Source organism: Juglans regia, chromosome 5, assembly GCF_001411555.2.
Source record: "Juglans regia cultivar Chandler chromosome 5, Walnut 2.0, whole genome shotgun sequence".
NCBI classification, from domain to species: domain Eukaryota; kingdom Viridiplantae; phylum Streptophyta; class Magnoliopsida; order Fagales; family Juglandaceae; genus Juglans; species Juglans regia.
The window spans coordinates 3,157,308-3,178,301 of NC_049905.1; the positions used below are offsets into that span (position 1 = coordinate 3,157,308).

Below are 20,994 nucleotides of genomic sequence, written 5' to 3' on the forward strand. Positions count from 1 at the left end.
TGCATCTGGAAGAGAGAAATTGGCATCTGTCCCTTCTGGTGGTGGTGGTGCTGTTGCAGACTTGCAGTTGCAGCAACAGGTGGTGGCGGCGGTGCTGCTGCTGCTCCTGCTGCAGCAGAGCCAAAGAAAGAGGAAAAAAGTAACAAGTTGAGCCTGTATGCCAAATAGTTTAGTCAATCAAGAGGATTTGGAGTTGTTTCCCATTCCTACAATTCTCCTGGGAGTCTACTGGGTCAGTCTTCCCCATGCGGGATCCGTGGCAAAAATGAGGAGACAGAAAGGGGGAGGAGAAGGGGGGTCCCATTTCCAGGGTATAAGATCTCAATGGCTGAATTTCCCATGGCAGCCACACGTACTTTAAAAAGAATTTGATGGCATTGAGGTTCTTGGAATTATGAATGGCCAGAAGAGTTGAATGACAGTCACTTTTAGAATACTTACATCATCTGACTCCTCTTTCTCTTCCACTTTTTCCTCTTTCTTTGGCTCCGCTGCAGCAGAAGCAGGAGCAGCAGCACCACCGCCACCACCTGTTGCTGCAAATGCAACAGCACCACCACCACCAGAAGGCACGGATGCCAATTTCTCTCTTCCAGATGCAATTAGTTCAGTAATATCTTTACCCTTGACTTCGGACAAGAGCAGCTCGATCTTATCATCATCAGCTTCAGCTCCAACTACAGAGCAAAGTAGCAATTAGTCAATGACAACATATAAATTATAAAAATTTCTTTGGTTTTTATATGCAAAGGATGCTAGTCATAATCATAACCAAATCCTTCCGGAACAATAATCCAGAGTTCAATCTTCATTATCTAATCAAATCCTAAGTCTACAGTTTGGCAATGATTCAGTAATTAAACTTACAAGAATCCATATTTTTCCTTTCATTCCAGGTATTATATCATCAACCGGAATCCAGACTAATTCTTAATCTAAATGGGGCCAAGAAACTAAAACAGAAAAAATTTCTCACTTAGTAAGAACTGGGTTTTATTTTTTTATTATTGGCACCAGGTGTCCAGGAACAGCATCCCGACTAATTCCGAAGGTGCACAGGCCCTCGGCAAGGAGCTTCCTGTAAGTGCACCTCCGGTAATTCAAAGAAAAAATCCCCCAATCCGATACCAAAACTATTCAAAGAATCAAAACCAGAATTATTCCAGGAACTAGTCTCTAAATAAAACTAAGATAGACCAATAGTCATAAAAATTTATTTGGGTATGAAGTTTAAAAAATCAAACCTTTAAAAAAAGAGGAAATATCGACAACTTTTACCTATCCATTTTGCTAATAACATATACTAAGTGGCAGGTCCAGCGAGCCTGTCCTAGCTAACAAACAGAAGCCCAAAACTTTGTCCAAATGCTTAGGGAAGCTCGGATTTGACCACTTCAAACAAAAGTTCCTATAAGTGCAGAACAATCATGTTCGTGCATTTCTTCCACTTAGTATTATATAATGTCCACATAACTAAAAAATATTAGCAACTGCCAACTGTTAATCTAAGTTACAAGTTTAGATCAACCCCGGAGTAGCATGATAGACTACATGCAACGTAGAAGAGAACAGGCCAAATCTACCAGAAACCAAACAAGTGGATTTAGCCTCTCAAAGAAGAATAAAGAGAGTCACGAACTCCCTGTAAGTTGCTAAAACAAATTCGGGAACACGTAGGAAAATTGAGGTTCATAGCACAACCAAGAAATCGACCATCGGAAGGCCACCATTCTTGAGCCTCGTTTGATCAATTTATCATCTTTTGAGGCCAAATTAATGGGATAAACGTAACAAATATATCGTTTCCAGAGTTTCCAGAGAACCAAGAGGAACATCAAAATTCAATAAACTTGGAAGCAATATCATCCGAACCCATTTAAAGGGAATAACAAAGATTGACATGCAGTCTACTTTTCGAAGTAATGTAACAGATGCAATCAGCATAACCCATTCGAAGCATAAAATGTCAAAAACAGAAGTCGAGAGAGAGAAAGAAAAGTACCGGATCCAAGAATGTCCTTCAAATCATCAGCTGAAGGGCTGGTGTTCCCTGCCAAAACAGCGAGCAAATATGCAGCTATAACCTTCATTTTATCTTCTTCCTGCAAAGCCAACTCATATAGGTTAGGATTAATCAATAGTACAGACTACAGAGAGACAGTGAGAGTGAGACAGAGAAAGAGTACTTCGAGGGCCTGTTAATCTGAGAGGAGGGAAATGAGCGCAACAATGCTGGAGGCTCGTTAGGGTTCTAACTTCGCGCTTTTTATAGAGCTACGGTTTTTTGTTAATTGTTTGGATTTTTATTTTTTATTTATTTATTTTTTCCACTACCACCACTAGTTTAAAGTTTTGTGATCAAATTGCTCTTTCATTGTTAAATAATAGTGAGATTTTTTAAATTAAAATGAGATGAAATAATTTGTAAAAAAATATGTGTTTAGATAGTAAGATAAGATGATATAGTTTTAACTTTTTGAGATTTTGATAAAGGGGTGGGTCCCATTGTGCACTGTCATGTACTGTTTACATACTGTTCATGCTCTGTTTACGTAAGTTTTGATACTGTTTATGTACTGTTCATCATTTTTTACTGTTTTGTACTATTTACTGTTCATTTAAATGAATGTTTTCAAAATTTAAGAGATGAAATATTGTGTTTGAATAGTCAAAACTACTATACGGTATAATTTCAGATGAAATATTTTTATCTAAACTATTTATCTAAACCCACCCAGTCACCAGCTTATTTTTTAAAAATTTTTTTTTTAATTTATTTTTTTGTGAATCACCAGCCTAAACCTTAGTACATGGTTTAGATCTTTCTTCAAAGGTTAATGAAAATCTATCTTAACTTTAAGAATGTTTTTGGTTTCAAGATTTTTTATCCCTGGTTAGTTTTGTTTCTTTAAGGAGGCAACATATAAGTTATTCTATTATCAAGATGGTAGGGATGAGCAAAACTTCCGCCCACTCTAACTCCGCCTGATGCTCGCTCTGAAATTGTCAAAATTCGGAGTCAGAATTTTTTTAAAAATTTATGTCGGAGTCAGAGTTGGAGCCGATGTTGGCTCCGAACTCTGACTATGACCCTAAAAAGGAAAACAAAAAATAAAAACGCTATGATTTTTAATCTTAACCGAACAAATAAGTATATTTTTATTGTATTTCTTGTGGCTGTTCTGTCTTTGTTTGTTAGTTTGCCCATTCTCTTTTTTGGCTTTTCAATTGGTGATTTCAAATCACTGTCTTTTTTCTGTTTTCTTTCGTGGAGAAGTTGGAGCACATCATCCACATCACTTAAACGATGAGACTTAATTTGTAAAATTTTAATTTTAAAATTTATCTTTTAAATTCAATTCAAATTGTAAAATTCAACTTAAATAATGTCATATAAACACTTTACTACACATGTACTCTACAATCCGACTCAAAAATATAAATTTTTGGCAATATGTAGATGAAACTCAACGGCAGAGTGTCTCTCACCTTTAAGATACATTGTAAGATGAGCTAGATATTTCTTTAAAACCTTCAAATGGAACATGATCTTAGTAAATCTTACTGTCTGTTAAGAAAGTGGTAGGAGAAAGGCCAAACCCCATCAATATCAATAAAATCTTAGTGAGCATGAACTGGTGGGAGAGGGCATTAAAAATAGTGCGGTGTGTTGCTGACATGACTCAGCCGGTAGATGAGTGGAGACCACTTTCTTTGCTCTTCTTCCTCAAACGTCCAACCAAATGTAGGAAGCTGTCCCTGCAGCAGAACCACCCATTAATGGCACCATCAATTCTAAATCTAAACCACATGCACCCAACCAAAACAAGAAAACTGAAAGCTAGAAAGAGACTTTCCCTTGGCTATGCTCCTTTCAAACACTTGGCTTCCGTCTTTTCTCTCCTATGGCACCACCTTCTTTGGATAATGGTCACCCTGGGTTGATGTCAATGGATTCTCAGGATAGAAGAGAAAACTTTGAGTCAACGGCTGCAGTGAAGTTGCAGAAGGTTTACAGGTTTATCACACCCGGCGCAGGCTAGCAGACTCGGCTGTGGTTGCTGAAGAGCTCTGGTAAAAGCCACCACCTTATGTTTTATACATATGCTCTGCAAGATTGCAATTCTTTCTCGTCTAAGAAGTCTTGGGAATGTTTGCAGGTGGCAAGCTATAGACTATGCAAGGCTAAATCACAGCACAGTTTCTTTCTTCAATTTTCACAAAGCAGAAACAGCTGCCTCACGGTGGAGTAGGATCAGCCTGATTGCTTCCAAGGCATGCTGCATTTAACCATATTAAATATAAAGAATCATATTATGATATGATAAATGATATGAAATTAGCAATAGTGTCATACAATTTGATGGTTTTGGCAGGTTGGAAAGGGATTGTGTGAAGACACAAAGGCACAGAAATTAGCTTTCCAACATTGGATTGAAGCTGTAAGCCTGCAATGCCATTAAGCCAACATTACATTTTCTAGTACTGACTATTCAATTGTTCTGCATTGTTGGAAAGCTATTTTTGTGTGGTGCAGATTGATCCGAGACATCGTTATGGTCGTAATCTGAACTTCTACTATGAAGAGTGGTGCAAAGGTGATGCACGGCAGCCATTTTTCTATTGGTATGCACATTTCTCTCAGTATTTCTTTCCTTTTCCAGGAAAATTTCTCATGGTTGATTCTTTGATTTTTCTCCTTAGAGGCCATATCAGAATGAGCCCTAATGTGTGCATTTGACTCAAGTGCATGCAAATGAATAGAAATGAAAGTGTGCACAAAAGTAGAAAAAAGAGATGTCAGAAAGATTTAAAAAAGTATGGGAAGGGGTCACTCAGAAGTTTTATACATATCTTGTGTAGGTTGGATATTGGAGAAGGCAAAGAGGTTGATATCAGAGTTTGCCCAAGATCAAGGCTCCGACAAGAATGCATTATATATCTTGGACCAGTATGTTTCTCTATAGAATCAAACCTAGAGTGGATGCTCACAATCAAAGAATGAAGTCCATTCACAGCAATATTATTTTCCTTTTCCATGTCCATTAAGATGAATCTACTCTTGTCAGAATTTTATTTAGATACCATGATAGAAATTATATAAGCACTGCTTCTGTCAATACTCAAATTTTCCACAAGCCGGAAGCAATAAAACCCTACCTAGAAAATAGCTCTGTGCTTCCCATGCTCTTAAACTAGCTCTAATTAAACTTTCTTGACTTCATCTTATACTATCTGTCGAAATGCACCACGGATAAGCAAGAGAGGGAATACTATGAATACATAATTGCTGAAGGGATGATGGTACATAAACATACTGGAAACCTCCTTCATACAAATCAAGGATTGCAAGGTTCAAAGTGGATTTTTGTTATGAGTACCTTGAGAAAACTTTATGGTGGCGAGGTAAAAACTGATACATGCAGCAAACCATTTGTTTACAGTTCTCTAATCTGGAATGTAATGATACTTTGCATTATATAAAAGATTAATGCATTATTTATTGCTTAATCCAGAAAAAGAAGGGATTATTTCATCATTCCAGCTTCCTTGCTGGAGGCGCCACTTTGGCCGCCGGAAGACTTGAGGCAGAACATGGCAAGCTCAAGGTATGCTGGTTGAAAGAGTATCTATAATTTTTGGCCTTCAAATTTGCTTTTGAAATTAGAAGTAGATCTCTTTTTACACATATTCACTAGAAGGGGACATGAGATTTGATTTAGTTTGGAATAGCTCACAGAATCATCTTTCATTTATAACTTCTGTAATTGCATGCATAAGAGTTCCAGCATAAATCTATAGCGGCTATTCCACCAAGATTGGCATCTATGATGTCAATTCTGGTAGGATCAAGAGAAACTTCCATCTGCAGATAATAGGACATCTGTTTGTAAGAAATTCTTCCAACTTTATTTTGATGAGGGATAAGTTTAAAAGCATACTTTAAAACTTGAAAAGCCTATATATGTTTCTTGCCTCTGAATTCTGAATATTGTCCTTTTTGACTTCCAGTCTGTGTCAGCATATAGTGGACATTACCGTCCAACTGATGAGAACCTTGGCAGCTTCCTAGCCTTCCTCAAGGAGAATGGGATCAGCCTAGATGAAGTTCAGGTACTCAACTCATATACCATGTCATTTCACAAATCTACTACCCCGGTTCAAATTCCATGTTCACAAAATTGCAGTTATAAACCATGAAAGTACATCTTCAAGATTTTAGGATACTGCAGATTGCAAGTTGACCTTTATGAACTTTTTTTTCACTTCGCATTTTTACTCCTTTGATTATCCCTTGGACCCTAACCTGTGTTTTGTAACCAACATTTGCTTGATATACCGTTTCTTCTTCATTTCGCTGAGATTTTCCCATTTTAATCAGGTTCTTTCCCCTGTTGAGGATCATGAGAGCTATGATATCGGCACATCAGTTCAAGAAGGAAGTGAACTTGGTAACAAATTCTGAATCACTCCACTTTCAAGTTTTTTATGTGATTGAGAATAACGGACCCTCTGAATCATGTATATTTGCTCAAACAGAAAGAAGAAGCAGTTATAAGAGAACCTTGTCCAGTAATCTCCAAAGCTCCAAAAGAAGCGTCCCAAAGAAAGAGATATTGCAGAGGATCAAGTCAAAAAAGGAAGCATGTTCTTATCAACTAGGGCATCAACTGTCCTTGAAATGGTCAACAGGAGCAGGCCCAAGAATAGGTTGTGTAGCAGACTACCCTCTGGAACTAAGGCTACAATCCCTCAAGTTTGTTAACCTCTCATCAGGGGATCCTCACACAGCATCAGCCTCTACACTTCCCTCCAATCTCACTTCAATCACATCTTTCTGTGTGGTTATGTGACCAGATTGACTCTTTCTTAGAAGGTATTTAACAAGTTAGCATCAATTTTGAATTTTCAAATTTTCTATACACATGAAGACCTCTTTCGATATCATCTAATCTAATGCCATTATCCATCGTCTCAGATGATCTTGGATTCAGGTGCCTTGTTTTCACACATGTAAATAACTTTGGTATATTTTATGCAGTATGAGCAAATACTCTTTTCATTTAATATCCCCAGCTTAGTCTCCAGGGTGCAATAAGAACATGGCACCAGGTACATCTGGAATCAAACAATTGCTCTGTCAATCCATCCAAAACCTGCTGGAAAGTGGTTTCTTGGAGTTATGCATAAGGATTTGCAGAAAAGTATGCAATTTGGACACATTGTAAGCCAGGGTAAAATTTGATAGATTACTGTATGGTGCATGAACCATCAATATCCTCGAACTTGGACCCCACTTCATGTATCTATCTCCCCTTCCCATTCGAGCTCCTCAAGTTCAGTCCACAACTTGAGGGAATCTTAATCTTAGGAAGGATGAATATAAATCAATGTGCACTAATTTATCAATTTCTGATTAAAACACAAATCCTTGTCCAGGTCCAAGGCAGTATTTGCACTAACAAATTTCTGAATTGTTTCTCCAATCACACCCCTTAGAAAAGGGGGTTAAGATGTGTATTTGGCAAAACTTGATCGGACAGAGGTGAAGATCATAAGGATGGCATGAAAAGTCAAATTCCAGGCTGATTAACACTCAAATTAGTCATTATTGTAAAGAAACTGGTATACACATAATGGAACTTGTTACATGGGCAAAAACCACGGGCGCAACTATAATGGGCAGGCAGAGGTACCATATAAAAACCAGTTGGAATGATAGCTAGCATACAAATTTGGCACATCTCGCCCTTTCAAACAACCAAATGAAGCGGTAAATAGCAATGAAGAAGATAAGAAATAACACAGCAATCAAGCTGTCAGCTTATTGTGTGAACAGAAGATCGTATGCCAAGCACCCAAGAACTTATTGTTGCTCACATCCAATTATTTGAAGTACACTACAAACTTCATACTCCAGATGCGTTCATACTATATTAAGTTCAGCAAACTATTAGTGGTTTATAGACTACACACTTCCAGGCAATTAGTGATTCTTAAGCTGCAGCCACAGCTTCGGCAGGCTTTCCTTCAGGTTCTGCACGTTTACCTTCCGGTTCTACAGGCTTTCCTTCAGGTTCTGCAGGTTTACCTTCCAGTTCTACAGGCTTTCCTTCAGGTTCTGCTGGTGCTTCTGCTTCCCAGAAGCTAGTCTTCTTTCCAGTTTTTGAAACTGTCTGCAGAACTGCCTCAGGCTGCACACTGCACTTCACTGTCACTTTCTGCTCCTTCAAATCAATATCATATGATTCTACCCCTGTAGATGGTAAAAAACGACACCAGCATGTATCATACAAGATTAATTCCATAAAAGTAAATACGAACCTAAAGTTCCCTGATGATTTCAGGTACAGAAGTTAATAATAATACTCTAAACAAGCACGTATAGAACTGCTTGTCAAAATATATAAATAATAACCACTACAGTTTCTACAAGCTTTATTGTTTAAAAAAACAAAAAAGGATTATCTTGACCCCATGATCACATAAATCCCCCACAAATCCCATACCTAATCTTTGTGGGACAAGAATTACCAATGGGCAACAAGCCCAAATCCCCACCACAAATTTCCATAAGCGAGCACATTTCATTTCAAAGAAAATAAAATTCATGATACATAGTTTCTAAACAGAATATTAGCGAAAAGATAAAACGGTTCTCTATCAAATTCCTTTTTTTATAGGTATAAAATAGTTCTATATCAAATTCTCCATCACATAGTTTTCTTTGTGAAAAGAAAAGACAGAAAACACTGTCAAAATATACAGCTGGATAAAAGGACTTTCCTTCACAACTGCACCCACCTAGCTAGGATGATAATCAATGAAGCTTCATACTTCCTAATCTCACTAAGAAAGATTAGGACAGAAGAGCAGGTAAATAATTTGTGTTTTAAATTGTGTTCCTGGTAAACCAAAGGTACTCTTTTAGCTGTCAGCTAGTATTAAATTTTACTGAGTTCTTGTTTCTTGCCAATCTTGCCATTTGCTAGGGTTGTAACTTGTATCAACCTTTTCTTGTATGTTGAAAACACGCCACAAACACATGTAAACTTTACAGAGAAAAATACCATAAAGCCACACAAATGCCAGCATGTAGAGAAAACCTTAGAAGTAAAAACTCAGTTTTTACATGCATCAAAAGACATAAAATTGATAAAGAATATTATTAAAGCTAACTGAATCAATAAGATATGGTTGAGAGATTAAAAAAAGGAAAAATTTCAAAAAAAAGGCCTCGGCAAGTTTTGAAGTTCAATTTGAAGGGATACCACAAACCTTCCATTTTTTCCAGAACCCTTTTCACGGCCCCAACACAGCCTCCACATGACATACCAACCTTGAGGACAACTGTCTGCACGAAAACAAAAACAGAACTTCAGGTCAAAAGTAATGAGGGAAAATAGCAGTGCATTAAACCTTACTCTTCCTTAGCAAGATAAGCATAATTCCAAGAAGCCACTGTTATCAGAGAGAGATGCAAGACTAGAGCGTGTAAAAAATGAAGATCTACGGAGAGGAAAGCTCTTCATCCTCTGAGGGGTGAACCCCAAAGGAAATTGAAGACATTTGGCCTCTTTCAATACAGTATCATATGATAAATCAAGTGCAACTCAAGAAAAGTTAAGTCAAGTTTTCTCCTTGCATTATCTTTTATGATTCCCAAATACATTTTGCTAAATCCTTCCTCTTTATTTTCTTTTTGGGTCCATCAAAATAAACTGGGGAACTGATTCAAACCTTTGTTATTTCAAGGTTGAGTCAATAAAACAAAACCAACCATCCAAAAAGAAAGAAGCCCAACCCAGAGGACCTCAATTTACACACACAAGCAACATCATCAAATTCAAACTTCATTCGATCAAGACAATAGCATATAGATCGCTCTATATTTCATCTTAAAAAACATATCAAACCTTGCATGCCAAAGAAAAAAAAAAAAAGAAGAAATAGATGGAATTTTCGACCTCGAACTAACCGAACATGAAAAATAGAATGCCCAGAAAACCCCTGGCTATAGAGGAAGAATCCATTAAACGAAATCCAGATTTGACATGTAAAGAAGAAGTTGGGTTGGGTACCTGAGACATGACTACAGATTTTGGAAGAAACTAGATGAATGACTACAAAGACTCAGAGACTGAGATTTGTGGTGGTTTTCTCCGGTACAAGAAAGCTTAGGGGTCTGGGGTTGATTTATATAGAGAAGAGAAAGGAGAGGTCTTGGTGTTGAGTCGAACGGTTGAGGTGAGAAGAAAAAAAGAAAGGGATAGGAAAATGCTACTTTGCCGGTTTGTGTATTTAATTTTTTTTTTATTTAATAATTAAGAAAGTAATTTTTAATATATTAATATATTTTTTATTTTTTAAAAATATTAAAAAATAATAATAATAAAAACATACATTTAAACTATTGGTGAAATTGAGCGGGCTTACTCAAAGGATAATATATCATAATGAGTTCGGTGGCAACGGATTTACCCATGACGTAACGTAAAAGGCACTCGCCTTTTTATGTTTAATTATTTTTTTCCTTTTTTCAGTAATTAACTAGAAATTCAACGTCCTAGATTTTTATTTTTATTTATTTATTTATTGTTATTGGGAGAACTCGGATGACAATAAAATCATATGAGAAATATGTAGTAAAAGAGTAAAAAAATAAAATTATATTTTTAAATAATGTGTAGGAATGCTGAATTCTATATAACATGTCCCTTTTCTACGATCTCATCGTATCTAGGGGTGTAACCGGTCTGATCCGATCCGGTTTTGGATAAAATTTAGGACTGAACTGGTATGTACATATTTTGTATTTTCTAAAATCAATTACACACCGTTTACCCTCCTAATCTGGTATTTCCAATTTTATCAGTTTTCGATCTAATTCGGTTCGGTCCGATTTTCCGATTTATATATGTAGTAACAAAAATAAACATTGTAATCAAAGCAGATATAACAATATAATTATTAATAACTAAACCAAATGTGGAGTTTATTGCAGACAATCTATCCAACTACTATATTTTGCTTCACTTAATGTCAAAGACCAAGTACAACCATTCTTTTAACTATAAACATCCATATGCTATAGTGGGTTTATATATGCTAGAATATATATATATATATATTAATATTATAAGTTCCAATTAATTTCTTCACCCGATCCATATATGAAAGTCTCCTATCTGCATGCATATGTTAATTTCAAACTTATTTCTTATATGTTATTATTCCTTATTTTATTTTTATTTATTTTTGTTGAGCTTCACAATTTAAAACAATATGAGATGTTGTAATATGCAAATACAGATGATAAAATCATTTTGGAACATACAAGAGAATAATGAGATTTTTGACTTAGCAGATGAATCGATGATAATGATATGCACATGCAGATGATAAAATCAGTTAAAAACATATGATATGCAATGGAGCAAAGTCACTTGAAAGCTTTCATTCAACTCAGAATCTCATCATATGCTTAATCAAACAAAACAAACAGAACTTTAGGCTAATGTGGTCCTTAGAAAAAAGAAACTAGGAAGTCCGCAACCCAAACATATCATTACAGATTAAACAAACAGAGCTTCAGTGCTTCACTATTGAGTATTGACGTTAGACAAATAAAGATTCTCAAGAAAAATTACAGTCGAAGCAGAGAGACCTGAGAGAGGGGCTGCCGGCTGCATGAGAGATGAGAGGGCTGCGCGAGACGCTGAGAGAGTGAGGAAGAGAGGTGAGGCCAGGAACGTTGGAGGCTGTGAGAGGGCAGAGATGGAGGCCGTGAGTCGCAGAGAGGTGGAGAGTGAGGAAGAGAGGGGTACCGACAGAGGAACTGGAGGATGCGACGGAGGCTGTTAGCCTATTACGTGCGGCGTAGTTCCTGGAGGGGGGGGGGGATCTAGAGTTTCTAAGGGAAGGGGTGGGAAACTGAAAGTAAAACTCGGGGGTGGTTTGAGGGGAAATAAATCTGAGGGTTTTTGGGGGTGGGGGGGTGGGGGGGAGGGTGCCGTTTCTTAGAGTAATTTAATACCAGATAATAATAATAATATATATAGTTATATATATTTTGTTATAGTGATTTAACCTATTAAAAAAAATTATTATAGACTTATAGTGATTTAATATAGATGAGTATAATATAATTATAACTATAGTCTATATTAGACTATTAGTATAGCTAGATATTAATATTAGTTATATATTAGTGTAGCTATATAATATATTAGACTATATAATAGTGTTAATATTAGACTATTAGTATTAGTATATATATTAGTATTAGTTATATATTAGTTATAGCTATATAATATATTAGACTATATAATAATATTAATATTAGACTTAAAGTATATTACTAATAATAATATATATATAGTTATATATATTTTGTTATAGTGATTTAACCTATTAAAAAAATTATTATAGACTTATAGTGATTTAATATAGATTAGTATAACTATAACTATAGTCTATATTAGACTATTAGTATAGCTATATATTAATATTAGTTATATATTAGTATAGCTATATAATATATTAGACTATATAATAGTGTTAATATTAGACCATTAGTATTAGTATATATATTAGTATTAATTATATATTAGTTATAGCTATATAATATATTAGACTATATAATAATATTAATATTAGACTTAAAAGTATATTACTAATAATAATATATATATATAGTTATATATATTTTGTTATAGTGATTTAACCTATTAAAAAAAATTATTATAGACTTATAGTGATTTAATATAGATTAGTATAACTATAACTATAGTCTATATTAGACTATAAATAGTATTAATATTAGACTATTAGTATTAGTATTAGTATATATATTAGTATTAGTTATATATTAGTTATAGCTATATAATATATTAGACTATATAATAATATTAATATTAGACTTAAAGTATATTACTAATAGTAATATAGTATTAGACTATTAGTTATAGTGATTAGAATAACTATTTGTAATACATTTAATATACTATAGTATAATAGTATTAATATTAGCCTATTAGGATAGTCATATATTAGTATTAGTTATAGTGATTTAGTATAACTATATTAGTATAAGTATAACTATAGTCTATATTAAATTATTAGTATTAGTTAAATGGTTATAGACTTATATATTAGTATAGCTATATAATATATTAGACTATATAATAATATTAATATTAGCCTATTAGTATTAGTTATAAACTATATATTAGTATTAGTTATAAACTTATATATCAGTATCAACATTTTATGTAATAATTTATAAATTATAATATTAAATTATTTCATATATGAATATATATAATTATATATATTATATATAAAAATTTCACATATAAATTTATAATTATACATTATATATAAAACTTATATATATTAATATATATATAATATTTTGTATAAAACTTATATATACAAATATTATTTTTTATATATTTTTTATCAACTGGTCCACTCCGGAAAATCCTAAAACTGGAACCGGATCAGTTTCGGCCAGTTTTTACATTTCAAGAACCGGTTCTTGACCAGACCTGTTCAAAATCAATAAAACCGATCCAGTCCAAATTGATTTTTGGGTTTGAATTTACACCTCTAATCGTATCGCTTAGATTTCAAATATAAAATTGAGAAATGCTTATTGCTTGGGGTCTGGATCCCGAGCACTTCTATCAAGATTTTTATTTATTTATTAATAAAGTAAATGTTTTTAAGGATGTTATAATTTTTTAAAAATATTTAAAGATATAAAAAATATATATATATGAAAAAAAAATATTTAGTATTATCGGAACCATCTCGTACTTGGTGGGTGTAACACGACTCAAATAGGTCCTACTCTATGATATTATAGAGTCTTTTGTATTTTTAAATTAAGATTTCTTAAAACTTTGCAAAGGATTTTAGAGTTTAGAAAGTGAGAAAAACATATGAAATATGTCTTACAATATTAATTCGTATGGAAATCTCATATAGACTATTTATTATAACTTACGCGCTAGAATTCAAAAGTAAAGTCTAAAGAAATGGAAAATTACGTATCCTCTAGTAAAAGTAGATTATTGATAATTTTCCAACTAATGGTCAATATATAATGTATTAGTTATTTTTTTTTCTTAGTTAATGATGATTGAAATGAATTTTGCTTCATTTTGTAAATGCGTACACCATTTACATTCTAGCCAATGTTAGAGATTTAAGATTGTCATTAGTGATCAAGCATATATATATATATATATATATATAATATCACACTCAAATCAGATCATATTATGTTCAAAGCCAACATGTCACAATTGGATTGGTTAACTAAAGTTTTTGAAAGTGTTAATGAGGTAACAAGCTTTCATTGATGCCAGCCTTATAACCCAATAAGAAAAAGTTGTGCATCACTTGACAACGAAAAATTCTTCTCGTCAGATACTATTAATTAGTCCACACCCCACATTTTATAAAAAAACTCATACATCTTATAAAAAAAAAAGCTTATAAGTGTGGATTGTGAAAGTAAATAGTGACTGATATATAGAATTCCTCTTTGACAACTCATTTAAGTAGAAAGAAAATATAACATAATTTGATTAATTTGACAAATTTATTTATTAGAGAGAAACTCAAATTCCATTTTACAGGAAAATTTATGTGGTAGTCTTTGCATAGGTTGAGAAGTACAAAGTGGTTTTCTTTGGTAGTACATGATAAAAAAGAGAGTGCAGTACCCATAGAGAAGTACAGGCATCTTTAACTAGTGTTCTATCTACCCAACTTTGACAAAGAGGCATTTCTGTACTCAACTTGCAACAGATAGCAACCTTGCTTTCATATTACTCAAATTCCAAGATCATCTCTCTCCCTCTCTCAAGTGATGATCATAATATATATACACATATGGTAAGAATTTCTTTTATAAATTTATAAGGCATAGCAGAATATTAATTCAGTACCTTGTTTAGGATCTTCAATGGAATTGTTACATGTGTTTGGTCATCCTGACTCCGAATACTTCTTTATGGTGGCGAAGTATATTATTAAAGAAAAATTCTTCTTATCAGCTACTATTCACCATTTCACGCTCCATATCCTATAAAAAAATACATTCATACTCTATGAAAAACACATACCCTATGAAAAAGTTATAGGTGTGAGGTGTGAGAGTGAATAGTAATTGATATATAGTAAATCACATTACTAAAGCATACAAGCAATTCTACAACACGGCCTGATTTTCAAATAAGAAAACAAGATTCGAATAATAAAAAAAAAAAAACTCAAATTTAAAAGAGATTTTCCTTGATTTTCTAGTGCACTTTACTTGAAAGGGGTGGAGGAGGGGCAACGTACACTCTCCTCCACATAAACATTTCAAATTTCCATCATTTTTCTTACGCAAGAAAGAAATGGAAGAAATACTTGAACTTTTTTACTGTATGCTCAATATATATATATAAATATATATTTATCATTTGTTTTATTATTATCAACTCAACATTTCATGATGTGGCATCAAATGATTGACCCACGAGTTAAGTATAACAAATAGTCTCTAATAGTTTAATACCACGTAAAAAAATGGTGGGAGAATGATGATAAAATGAATGGTAGGTACGTTGCATTACTAATATATATATGTGTGTGTGTATATATATATATATATGTATATGAAATTAAGAAGGTTGGTTGGCATGTATTTGGTCAACAAATTGCGGTCGATAGGTGCAACGACTAATTATTTTTAGATGGTCGTTCTTCGATTATCTCCAACCGTTCAATCAAAGTGGTAGGACCAACAGCTTACCAAAATGGTACTGCTATTGTATATGAATCAATGAATTCCCTTTTGGCATGATGCTATCTTCACTGTTTATTATGTTAACATACGGGGGACGATGTGAAACTTCCGGAGATCGAAATCCCAGACTTCAATTTATTTAAAAAAAAAAAAAAAAAAAAAGAACAAAAAATGAATCTGAGATTTGAGATTATAATTCATTTGGCCCCAAGTGGTGGTGTTTCTTTCTTTTATATATTTCAATTTTGGCCAAATAAGTGGTTGATTTTATAAAGGAAATGTATTTTATGCATTGAAATCTTACACAGCTCTCAAATAAAATAGAGAACATGTCAGATAGAAAAACAATGCAATATGATGATTGAAATAACACATGATCATGCCATCGATCAGTAAACGATCGGATTGTGCCGAGCTCTTCCTGTAAGACAAGAAGACAGTCATCAAATAGTCACAGGAATCAGTTAGCCTCTGAGGGCTTCATGAGTGTGCCCTCTTTACCAGTTACATCGCCATTGCAATACAATCTCATCTCTCATATGAAGAATATGCCATCATGTTTAACAACATAATGAATATACCATCATGATTAGAATACCAGTTTTGTCTCTGTCTCTTGTATGAATTCACCATTATATCCAGCAACTAGCTTAGAACAACAGGCTCCAGGGCCATGTCATTAATCATTCAAAATTGTATAATCTACATGGTTTCTCTTGACATATAAATGTGGTGAGAAGTACTTCTCCCTCTCTTTGGAGAAATAATGCCAACAAACAATTTGCATCTTGAGAAAATACAAAGAGATCAGGTTCTTTAGAACTTACACTGGTGTTAATTTCCTATCGAGCCTCAATGTGTCACCAATAATCTCTGCATGAACATGAACCATCAAAGAAACTATGAAATCGGTTGTTGTCCCGAACAATTATCTCTCTTCCTGTAAATTTCGAAATCAGCTTTATGGCCTCATGGCAATCACCGCAGACACGGAGGTTTTTAACCACTCGAATCACATCTTTTGAAGATGTACTAATTAGACCAAATGCAATAGCCAGCTTCTCACTATGACAACCAAGGAAATGTTCCTTCTCCTCCTCTTCAACGTCGAACAGGACAAAATCTGTACTTGGAACATAGCCTGCTGCTTTCAATTCCATAGCCAATTCATTGAGTTTTGCGTATATCTTTTCTGACAAGTAGTGAGACTTGTCTCCCACGAGAAATTCATGAACAACCCCATCTACTTCAATCCAACTACATCCTGGTATCTTTTGGATCCCCTTTTCATTCATGGTCGACCTCAGCTCTGCTGCTTCATCCCATCTATGGCTTACTGAATAAATATTTGATAAGAGAACATAATTTCCTGAGTTCCATGGTTCTAACTGAATGAGTTTCTTCAATACATGTTCTGCCAACTTGGTGTTTCGATGTAGCCTGCATCCACTTAACAAAGCTCCCCAAACAATAGCATTGGCCTCCATGGGCATACTTGTTATCAATTGATGAGCTTCATCTAGTAATCCTGCACGACCTAGAAGATCCACCATACATCCATAATGCTCGATTGTAGGTGTCACGGAAAATACAAGGTTCATGCTATTGAAATATCGACGACCCTCATCAACTAGACCCGCATGGGTACACCCACAGAGAAGGCCAATGAAAGTGTTTCCATCAGGCTGAATCCCAGTTTTCTCGATTTGGGCAAATAGTCCAAATGCGGCTTTGACATGCCCATTCATACTAAGCCCTGATATGATGGCATTCCAGACAACTCGGTCTTTTTCCTTCATCCCTTTAAAGACTTCCCAGCCTTGCACCATGCTCCCACATTTTACATACATATCAATCAATGCTGTACCAAGAACAGGGTTAGTTAAAAACTCATTCCTATCCATCAGCCCACTTGCCCAGTTCCCCAAGTCTAGCGCACCTAACCTTGCACAAGCAGAAAGAACTCCAACCATTGCATAACGATCAGGTTTCAGGTTTTCTCTCCGCATCTGGAAGAAAAGGTCCAGAGCTTCTTTAGGGAGTCCATTTAGAGCATAATTCTGAATCATAGTGCTCCATGTAACTATATCCTTCTCGCCCATCCTGTCAAAGACACACCGCGCTTTCTCCATGTCTCCACACTTGGCATACATGTCCACTAAAGAAGTAGCCACAAACACATTCCTCCCCATGCCAATCTCTGCCATATATCCATCTATCCACGCTCCACTTCTTAAGTCCCCTAGTTGAGTGCATGCGGACAAAACCTTAACAATGGTAAAGCTGTCAGGCAGCAAGCCCATCTCTAGCAACATCCGAAACATGTCAATAGCTTCCCCATACTGACCAACACCAATGTACCCACTAATGATTGCAGTCCAACAGACAACATTCTTCTCCGGAATATCGTCGAAAATCTTACGTGCGTGTCCCATATAGCCACAACTAGCATACGAGCAGAGCAAACTGGTTTTCACATAGACATCGTCGTCGAACCCCTCTTTCACCACAAGGGTATGAATCTTCACCCCCAGTTGAAAATCCAAAAGTCTCGCGCACGCCTTAAGAACAAAAGGAAAAGTGAAACAGTTGGGCAAGAATCCCTCTCTCCGCATCATAACATAATATTCAATGGTATCATGGAAGCAGTCGTTGGAAACCAATCCCCGAACCATCGTGTTCCAGAGAAAAATGTTGGGTTCTTTGGCTTGGTCGAATACAATCTGCGTGTAATGTGTTTCACCAAGATGCAAGCCGCAGCGCAAGACCATGTTGAGGAGATAGTTGTCCTCGTCGAGGCCAAGACGGAGAATGCGGGCGTGGACGTGCTTGAGGTGTTTGAAGGAGTTGAAGCCTTGAAGGAGGGTTTGCTTGATCTCCAAGACCTTGGAAAATGTTATAGAGGTTGGGTTGGCGAAGATGGCCATGACCCTCACTGTCGCTGTTGGTGACGCCTCTTCTCATCGATAGAGTGAATGCAATCTCAGGCAACCTTCAGCCAACATGTTGTGCTGGCCGACAATGGGAGGCAATGTCAAAACGAATTACATAGTTATTGAAGTATAAAAGCAATAAGAGCAAGCATCCACAAAATTAGACAGAAAAGACTAACAAGTAACAAACTTTCACGTGTTTAATATTTTCATCCCAACTCCATTACATGCTCAAATTCAAAGAATGTTAGAAGATTAATAAAATGGCATGAAAACTTATCACTTGAACAACACAAGTGAAGCCACTCCATTCCATCCACTCCATTGCAATCCAAATAGGCTTTCGCCCAACCAACAAACCAAACATACAGCATGCTTGCTGCCCAAAGGAATTTTAATTCATTTATCACTTGATCCCAAGCTAAATCCATCACACAATCCATTGTTCATGCATAATACACTCAACATATTCAAATCTGTCAAATTCTTGGACCTCATGGTCCTCATATAAATTCCAATCTATAAACCATTGTACTTAAGTAAAATCTAACCAACTCTTCAACTAAATCAATATTCGCATATAAGTTAAATCCATTATCCATTTAAACTCAATATCCAACAAACCCAAATAATTACATAGCTTCACAAATCTCAAACCGATAGAATCATCAACACATTCTAAAGGTGAAAGAGGCATAATAGCTTAAGATTTTAAACAAATTATAGGTATGGAGAAGTGAGAACAATGGAAACATAAAGGTCTGCCATACCTCAGCCCATGATGGCTCCAATTCGGTAGCACCTGCAAGATAAATTTTTTAAATAATCATGATAACTGCATACTAAAATTGTAGAAAAGAAAAACAAAATTTCGGACCTATAAGGAAAACAAAATTCAGTTTTAAGATTGCATAAGAAAAAAAAAGTTGCTGTCATTTATAATCGAGCTATCATGCATTATGAATAATAAAAAATGCAGAATTGACTAGTTCTCACGAGTGGCTGCCTTCAAACTGTTCCATGAGTCTCCGATTTCAAGCAAAATCTGAGCTTTTTGTTCTTGTAAAACTGCAAGTTCGGGCATCAAGGTAAGAGCAGCCTCCCATTTTCCTAGTGCTTCCCGGTATTTCCCATCCTCCAAGGAAAAAAAAATGCTATGAGAATTAAGCCATGAATTCGTGTAGCATAACACAAATAGCAACAGGCAAAAGAATTAAATTAACACGAGAATCGTGGTAAACGTTTCAATATCATTCGAAAACGGGGGAAAATTGATCACCAGCCGTGGGAGAGTGGATTTCGAAAAAACCCAATCAGAATTTAATAAAGAGAACCATTTCTCGAAAAGACACTCAACACAAGTAAATCTCCACAGCTGGTACCGAGCTAATTCAATCACCAAAACCCATTTCTATCAAGATTGGGGCTTTTTTTGTTTAATTAGCTAACTGGGTATATTCTCATCACTAAAATTGAGAAATAATTACATATCTAGAACCAAGATCTAGAAAATCACAATAAAAGAGGGGGATTTAAAGTTTTGGGGGATACCTCGGCGAGCTTATTTCCCTGCGTCTGAAAGGACTGGGCATGTTGCTTGGAGTCCGATGAATTAGAGGCATCGAGAGAAGCTAATCCCTCACTACCGTTCTCCCTTTTTTTAAGTTGTGTATTGCTGCTGTTATTAGCTTCGTCGTCTTCCTGATGATACTCAAAAGGGAGCTTTGGGAAGTTTGATACGGCGTCCGCTGGAGGGAGGAGGAGGAGGTGGCCGGCGAGGTGGGGTCGTTGGCGACGGGCTGTGCGCTGCGGAGGCTTGAGGGAGAAGAGGGATTGGGGGGGGATGGAGGGAAAGGAATAAGGGGAAACGGGTTTAAAGATATTGTTTTTTGCCGCGAATTACTATCGCCGCAAAATCTGAGTAACCTGATATTAAAAAAAAATAATAATACAGATAAGTTTATTTGCGGCCCAAAATAGTCGCCGATAAGAGCTTAAAACTGCGTGGCAGAAACTAATAACCCACGAGAGCAAAATATTACTTAGTAAGATAATTGGCGGCGATAAAACGTCGCTGCAAAAAGTTTAAAACCTTGTCGCAATAAAATTAACCCATGAAAGTGAAGTATATTTGGTAAATTTATTCACGACGACTTTTTATCGACGCAAAATGAATTTATTTTGTCACAATTTTTTTTTTCTTTTACAAAATTTACTATCTCGTGGCAAAATGCTTGTTTTTTTTCCCACAAA

The 20,994-nt window shown here is 35.2% G+C and overlaps 3 protein-coding genes and 1 pseudogene across 3 annotated transcripts; 1 reads left to right on the forward strand and 3 right to left on the reverse strand.

The window, feature by feature from the left end:
• Positions 1-342: 342 nt before the first annotated feature.
• On the reverse strand, positions 343-2,298 carry LOC118348482 (60S acidic ribosomal protein P2-like). The gene is made up of 3 exons (XM_035690237.1): positions 2,187-2,298; positions 2,003-2,102; positions 343-677 (listed from the first exon to the last, which is right to left on the reverse strand). Exons 2-3 carry the CDS (start codon positions 2,088-2,090, stop codon positions 358-360), a joined length of 408 nt encoding a protein of 135 aa, XP_035546130.1. The 5' UTR covers positions 2,091-2,102; positions 2,187-2,298; the 3' UTR covers positions 343-357.
• Positions 2,299-3,758: 1,460 nt separating this feature from the next.
• On the forward strand, positions 3,759-7,304 carry LOC118348472 (annotated as a pseudogene).
• Positions 7,305-7,609: 305 nt separating this feature from the next.
• Positions 7,610-10,267, reverse strand: LOC108984255 (copper transport protein ATX1-like). The gene is made up of 3 exons (XM_018956149.2): positions 10,083-10,267; positions 9,280-9,355; positions 7,610-8,257 (listed from the first exon to the last, which is right to left on the reverse strand). Exons 1-3 carry the CDS (start codon positions 10,089-10,091, stop codon positions 7,998-8,000), a joined length of 345 nt encoding a protein of 114 aa, XP_018811694.1. The 5' UTR covers positions 10,092-10,267; the 3' UTR covers positions 7,610-7,997.
• Positions 10,268-16,454: 6,187 nt separating this feature from the next.
• LOC108984256 (putative pentatricopeptide repeat-containing protein At3g08820) lies at positions 16,455-20,586 on the reverse strand. The gene is made up of 4 exons (XM_018956150.2): positions 20,293-20,586; positions 19,738-19,876; positions 19,512-19,543; positions 16,455-18,819 (listed from the first exon to the last, which is right to left on the reverse strand). Exon 4 carries the CDS (start codon positions 18,733-18,735, stop codon positions 16,669-16,671), a length of 2,067 nt encoding a protein of 688 aa, XP_018811695.2. The 5' UTR covers positions 18,736-18,819; positions 19,512-19,543; positions 19,738-19,876; positions 20,293-20,586; the 3' UTR covers positions 16,455-16,668.
• Between the last annotated feature and the right edge of the window lie 408 nt (positions 20,587-20,994).